Source organism: Microtus ochrogaster, chromosome 7, assembly GCF_000317375.1.
Source record: "Microtus ochrogaster isolate Prairie Vole_2 chromosome 7, MicOch1.0, whole genome shotgun sequence".
Lineage (NCBI taxonomy): Eukaryota > Metazoa > Chordata > Mammalia > Rodentia > Cricetidae > Microtus > Microtus ochrogaster.
In genome coordinates this window covers 23,994,017-24,001,392 of record NC_022014.1, presented here as the reverse complement: position 1 = coordinate 24,001,392, position 7,376 = coordinate 23,994,017, and the positions used below count along the sequence as shown (strand labels likewise).

The 7,376-nt window shown below is 48.3% G+C and overlaps 1 protein-coding gene across 3 annotated transcripts in view; it reads left to right on the top strand.

The window, feature by feature from the left end:
* The window catches only part of Smg6 (SMG6, nonsense mediated mRNA decay factor), a 262,312-nt gene that overhangs the window by 249,854 nt on the left and 5,082 nt on the right, over nt 1-7,376 (top strand). For all 3 annotated transcript variants that reach the window (XM_005349562.3, XM_026780050.1, XM_026780049.1), the window contains 2 exons: nt 4,037-4,190; nt 7,026-7,237. In XM_005349562.3, coding sequence (XP_005349619.2) covers nt 4,037-4,190; nt 7,026-7,237 — 366 coding nt within the window. The remainder of the gene's footprint in view (nt 1-4,036; nt 4,191-7,025; nt 7,238-7,376) is intronic.

Below are 7,376 nucleotides of genomic sequence, written 5' to 3'. Positions count from 1 at the left end.
TTACCAGCCCTGGCTGTCCTAGAACTTTGTAGATCAATCTGGCCTCGAACTCAGATATCCACCTGCTTCTGCTTCCTGAGCACTGGGATTAATGGCATGGGTCACCACTGCCCAGATGTTTGTTGTAATTTTGTGTCTCAATTGTCAGTGGGTTAGCATTATAAAACAATGCTCACTGTGTAGAGGAAACTTAACTTGTACAAGAACCTTCCTAGAGATGTAGCCCATCAGCTTCTTTAGCTGTTGCGTATCGTGTCTGTCTCAACTGTCTTGTCAGTTTGCTCCAGGAAGCTCCTATCCCTCAGAGATGGCTGAATTCTTAGCACTTTTCCCAAACTGAAGTTACTTTTCTCTTGCACACTTCATGCCAACATGGTCCTTCTTGCCATAAATCTGGTTTGGAGTATTTTTTTAATTTTTTAAAAGTCTTTTTTGGCTTGTTTATGTGTTTGCTTGTTTTTGTTTTTGGCAAGGTCTCCTGCCAAGGATGATCTTGAACTCCTGGTCTCCTGTCTGCTACCACACCTACTTTGGAGTGCCTACACTTTCCTCAGGTTCCCAGTGCACTGTCTAAGAACCAGTGTGGCCCAAGCTGAGCTAAAGTTAGAGGGCTCCTGTGGAACTCTCCTTCCAGGTCAGCACATTTGACTCCAGGCCAGGCTGATCTGTCTGAATCTCAGCATTCCAATTGCACCCCCCTCGCTCCCACCAGAGGCTTCTGCAGCTTTTTACTCATACAAACAAAAATAAATCTCACTACCGGCCTCTGAACTCCACAGCAGCGTGCTTCCCCCTTCTCCCTGAGCGTCCCATGGCTGTGAGTGGGGACTTGGCACTCTCCCCATCGACATCACTTTTTCACTCCCTGCGCATCCTGTGTCCTTCTCTCACCGTGCGACCCAGAGATCAGAATGGGACGTGACGGCCGGCACAGGCGCCGTGCACAGCTGCCAGGAATCTGACGGGTAAAATCTGGAAAAGTTGGGAGGGCAAATGCTAAACACATACAGCGCCACTCAGAAAGGACCGGAAACACAGACACCCATTGCAGAGAGCCTGACTTCTAAACCTTCTGAGTCTGCCATTCTTTTTATTAGTGCTGAACTAATCTTGTGACCCAGGTATGACTCCCCTCACCCACCAAGCCCACTGGTACCCTAGGAGAAGAGACAACAACCTTGTCTAATCTCCTGAGACTGCATGAGGGCATGTGGGGAACAGGAAGCAGTTGTGTGGTGACTCACTGGGCAGAGCCAGGTTAGGGGAAGTTGTCTGCAGGCGTCCCTGGGACCGGATGAGGGCAGCTCAGCTTTGACCACCACACGCAGCTTGGCCCTGACCCATTCCCAGGAAATCATCTGCTACCTCTCTGAGAGACTATGGCAGTTTACCTTTCTAACCATGGACCAGAACTCCAGATACTCAAGGAAGCTAGTGCTCCCTGGGCCTTATTCTAGGTTTTACATTTTGTCCTGTAATCAAACACCAGGTAGATTCACTTTGCCCCTCCACCCAGCCTGCCTTGGCTGCCTGGCTATTGGCCTTCCTGCTTACCACCAGCATACAGGTGAGATGGTCAAGGTCTTAGGAATCCATTGTTCATTCAGGGTGAAAAATGATAGTCAGCGACTTCCTTAATGGAAGTCTAACCAAGGCTGCATATTATTTCTCAAATAGAAAAACAGAGATGTGGTGGCACTTCCTTAAGACTAAGACCTGTATCACTACAGGTGCTAGTGTGCTATCATTCATGAGCCATGTGGCAAAGCCTGTTATGTCCTCTCTCCCAGAAAGACAGAGCTCCAGGAAAAGCATTCTGGTAGAGTGACATGGAGAACCGAAGCCTGGGAAAAGGCTGTTCCTAGGTATGAAAAAGGACAATAGAGTATTTACTCAACCTAAGCAGAACCATTTTCTGTTCTTCTAAATGCCCAAGCCAAGATTAGTAAACTGTGTTACTGTCCTGATGGCAACTCTCTGGGGAGGTGTTTGGGTCACTACAGTGACCCAAAACTCCTGGCAAGGTGGCTGACACTTTCTCCTTGTGAGGTGAGATCAATTGGAGGGTTTCAGCAGACTGGGTCTCTCAGCCAAGTCCCGTGGCCTGTGTCTTCGCCAACTGTGGTGGCAGTGGCAGCAACAACTTACTCATAGGGAAAGGTCCCTGGTAGGTCACCGAAAAGCCACCCCCATCATTTGAAGGCATGCCCTTTCAGTTTTACTGTCGCTGTTAGTGAAGCCTAGGCAGCCTTTTTGCTGACTGTTGGTGGCCAGGCCCAGCACCGTGGGCCCCATCTCAGTTGGCACGCACATATACTTCCTCTGCTCTGTTTCTGGGTCTGTGTCCTTGCAATTGCTATGTTTCAGAAGACCATAAGAGGGAGTGAGGGAACTGGGACTTGCCAGCTTGTTTTTCTGGATTCCCACTAGTACTGGCTAGCTCCCTACACAGAATCTGCCAGAGAAGATAGATCCAGCTGATCAGTTTGCTTCCTGACCATGGTCCCCAGAGGAAATAGCACAATAATGAATATATTCTGTAGTGACAGATATACCCTAAACTTATCCCAGCAAGCCACTGCCACTCATATAAGACTGGCAGACTAGAGGACACTGGGCTTTGCAGATGTTCACAGAGATGTGAAAGGCTGTAGCACAGACAGTCCCTGGGTTGTGGGCTTCTAAGGGTGAGGGTGGTTGGTACACAGACCTACTAGTGATGGAGAGGATTGTTGACTCATATGGGGTAGGACTCTTCAGGTTGTTTTGTAGTTTGTTTTTATGGCATTTCAGTTTGCACTAGGATATAACAAAAAGTCCTGGTTTAAGTCAATTTAAAGGAAAAATGAAGTCAGTAATGGTATTACTAGAACAGGAGTCTGACAAAGGGGTAAAAGTTGAGCAAAAAATGCTGGGGGTAGTGTGCCTTTAATCCTAGCAGAAGGCAAGGCAGAGGCAGGCAAATCTCTGTGTGTTCAAGGCCTATATATCAAGTTCTAGGACAGCCAGATCTACATAGAGAGAGACCTTATCTCAAAAAAGAAAAGAGAAGAGAAAAGGTAGAGAGCAAAAAAGACCCACATTTAGGAAATACTGTGCAAGGCAAGGAAAGGTGGTAGCCGTTGTGATCTGATTGTTGCTCTTTGGGTCCTAACTTCATCTTTATACCCCTGCTGCAGGAAATGATAAATAGCATTCTGCTAATAGCTACTTTTTAAAAATTTTTATACTTTGTATGCATGAGTCTGTTTGTGCGTGAGCACTGATACAATATGTATTTGGGTGTAATTTGTTGGAATTGGATCTCATCAACCCATATATCTTTTTCAAGGACAGGGTCTTACTCTGTAGCTGTAGCTGGTCTAAAACTCTCAAATGTTTGTCTGCTTCTGCTTTCTGAGTGTTGGGATTAAAGGTGTGTGCCACCACACTGGGCAATGTGTATCTACTTTTTGTTTGTTTTTTTCCCAAGACAGGGTTTCTCTGTATAGCCCTGGCTGTCCTGGAACTTATTTTGTAGATAAGGCTAGCCTCAAACTCAAAGAGATCCACCTATCTCTGCCTTCTGAGTGCTGGGATTAAAGATGTACACCACCACATTATCCCCATTCTCATTTTAAAATGGGATGGAGGGGGAGAAAGCAAGATGAATTGTGATATGGATATTCCTAAGTGTTAGACTGAGAAGTACCCTTGTGCATGGTGCCTGTATAATAAATATGTAGAGCCCCCTTCCTAGCTGAGTTATTCATTCCCTTCTTATGTTCTTGATTTCTAGTCTTAAGATCCTTTCAGAAATTATTTTTTGATATCATCAGGCTTCTTTTTCAGTGATAGCCAAGCCATTTGGTCTGTGTTGATTTGACTGCATTACTTTGCTCAGCTCATGAGTCTGTCCCTCAGGCCTGAAGGGGTGGCTGTGCCTCTGGAGGGGGAAGAGATGTGTGGGGGCAGGATGCTTACACACTGTTGAGTCAGGGCCCTGGCTCACCCGCCTGCTCACTCTCTTGCTCCCTCACATTCTGTGTCCCTGTAGGCTGTTTTGGAAGATCAGAGTCAGATGAGGCAGATGGAGCTGGAGATCAGACCCTTGTTCCTCGTACCAGATACCAACGGCTTCATTGACCACCTGGCCAGTCTGGCTCGACTGCTGGAGAGCAGGAAGTACATCCTGGTGGTGCCCCTCATTGGTGAGCTGGGCGGGAGGACAGAGAGACCCTGCACGTGCATAGCAGCCCTCTCTACACCCCTCTGGAGCCAGGCAGAGTGACCTGGCTGTGCATGTGTAAGACAGGATTTGCAGGGAATGCATGGGGCAAGAAAAATTGTTTAATGATCAGAGTAGTTCAAATTATTATGGCTGATCCATGGCTTAAACTGCTTGAGCAAATGGACTCCCGTGTCCCAGCAACCAGCGGCTACATGAGCCCAGCCCTTGTTTTTTCCTTATAAAGCTTGCAGTAAAACAGCAAAGCTGGTTCCCGTTATTGGTAAACACTCAGCCCTGGCAGATAACGGCAGTGCTGCTGGGTGGTCTGGCAGGGAGGCTGGGAGGATTTTGAAGTGGTTAGATGCCTTTGGTCTGATTGTCTTGTAGCTTTTCATGATCATTCTGTTGGTTCGAGGTAACATTCTTCTGGCCAATGTCACCCTAAGGCCAGCCTGACAAGAACCCTCCAGAGCACGACCTTTGGCTCATGCCTTTCAATTCCTACCACTTGGGCCATTGGTACTGGTGGAGGCTAAGCATCTCAGGGTCCAGCATGTCTGCTTCCTAGCCGGAGTGCTCATTGGAGACTATTTGGTGCCTTTAGTTCTTGGAGCTTCATGGTGTGTCAGCCTTGGATTATGCTTCGGTCTCTGGATACTTGTCAAATATAGCTGATGTCGCTACTATAGCTGGTGGCTGTACTGGGGGGGACAAGGATTGTGTAAGATGATTGCAAAGCCCGGGATTTTTAATGCCTCTCTTTCAGCAGCCATCTGAAGCAAGTTCGAGAGTCCTATTCTCTGGAAAAGGCACCAGACTGGCAGTCTGCCTGATAGGCCACCTCTGACATCTATGCCAAGATGTTCCATTGGGCCTTCCCTCCCAGTCCCAAGAGTCTTAGTGCCAGATGGGGGTGGAAACAAAGGGCAGGAAACATCCGCCCCTGCAGAGCCTGTAGAACCCTGGGGGGTTGTGGGAAACACGTTAGCACCACCTGAGAATGTTGGCACTGAAGCCATCTTCCCTCCCTGTCTTCCTTCCCCTCCCCATGTGGCCTGGACAGAACCTCTTAAACCCAGGCCCTTAGCCCTAGGAGAAGGTTTGCTGTACTTCAGAAGAAGAGCAGCTACTGTCATAAGGCAGAGCAACAGCACTACACATTGCCCTGAGCTTTCTGTTTGCCTCTCTGGGTACTAGGTAGACTGGCTTACAGGCTTTATCACAGTACTTTACTCCCAGGAGGTTTTTTGTTAGGGAAAAGAAAGTAGATTGGTCACTTTTGCTACATGGTCAGTAACTGGTATAACCAAGAAAGTTCACTGTCATCTCAAGGTTGCCTCCCCAAACTGAAAAGGTACCACCTATAACTTCCTAGGCTAGCAGTCACTGACACTACCTGTGCCCCTACTATGTGCTTGTTCCTGAAAGTCAGAGCTGTGACCCTTTGCCCTAAAGAACTTAACTTTGCTAGAGAAATCCAGATTTGGTAGGAAAGGGTCAAACATAAGAAACCCTAGAGGATACATTCAGAGCAAAGTCAATGACCCTAAGGGTACTAGCAACTGACAGCTGTATTGAAGCCACCCAGGCCAGGCGCTTTGACCCCGTGTCATCTGGGCAGATCCCTGTGTTCAGAGCTGTAAGGGGAGCTCCTGTTCACTCATCCTTTCCTTGGTGGACTCCTGCCTTAGGACCAGAGCAACAAAGGGTTAAGCTTACAGCCTTCCCTGCTTGTGTCTTGTGCTCTTTAACCTGCTCTGTGCTCTTTAGGTCTGACCCCAGCATTGAGAAGTCCCGCCTGGTGCAGAAGCACAAACAAGCGTCCCCTTTGAAGCCTGTTTAGTTTGGAAGCAGGAAAGCAGATTTTGGGATAGAATACCAGTTTTTCCTGTTTGATGTTCTGTTTGCTGTACCATAAAACCCATCCACCACTGCCACACATTGTGTGGACCTTGCAGCTTCATGATGCTAAAAGTGTGTGTGTATGTGTGTGTTCCCATATGGGCCCTTTCCAGAAAATGTTTCTGAATACCCAGACAATGAGTGCCAGGCTCACCATGGAACAGCATGCTCATGCCGACTCCCCAAGCTATGAATCATTATACTAAGGAGAGGCCTCAGACCCCAAACTCTCCCCAAGCCCCCAAGGAGCGCATATTTCCCACTTGACCTCAGGCTTTTGGCTGGAATTTTGGAAAGAATCTTCACCAGAAAATGAAGCCATGTCCCAGACACATAGACAAGCAGACAGGCACGCGCATACACGTGCACGCGCGAACACACACACACACACACACACACACACACACACACGTGTAGTATCAAGGAGGTAATGTGCCAAGGTTGTGGTTTTGTGAAATACCAGGGCCCTTGCAAGTAAGTCTGGCTGTCCTTCTTCCTTGGTGGCATCCCTGTACTCTGCTCCTACTGACGATAGGACCCCGCCCCCTTTTAGATGGCTGTGGTTCAGACCCAAGTAGCTGAGGAGGGGCACCTCACTTACCATTTTGCTAATATGTTCTTAAGGTACCCTTTTAATTTAATCCTATAACTCTGGAATGCCAACTCCAGAAAATCTAAGTTCCTTCTGGGAGGAAGATGGGGCTCAGAGGAAGAAGCAGATAGGAGCTGAGGCTCAATAAAAGTCTTGGGCCCTTTCTTATCCCCACAAGGGCCTATCCTACTATAGTTTAATTGGAAAAGTCCTGTGGAGAGGGGGCCTCTTATTATCTGTGAAGGCGCCTGGCAGAGAAAGTGGGCAGAGACCACAGGCGAAGGCAAGCATAATTGCTGATTGTAAACTCTGTTTTATCAGTGATCAATGAGCTCGATGGCCTTGCCAAAGGGCAGGAGACAGACCACCGGGCTGGGGGCTATGCCCGTGTGGTACAAGAAAAGGCCCGGAAATCCATCGAGTTCCTTGAACGGAGATTTGAGAGTCGGGACTCTTGCCTGCGGGCCTTGACTAGCCGTGGCAATGAACTTGAATCCATCGCCTTCCGCAGTGAGGACATCACTGGACAACTGGTGAGACACCACCACCACCACCACTACCACCCCTGCCAGGGAAAGCCCATGGTCCACTATGGTGGCGCACGCCTTTAATCCCAGCACTTGGGAGGCAGAGGCAGGCGGATCTCTGTGAGTTCGAGGCCAGCCTGGTCTA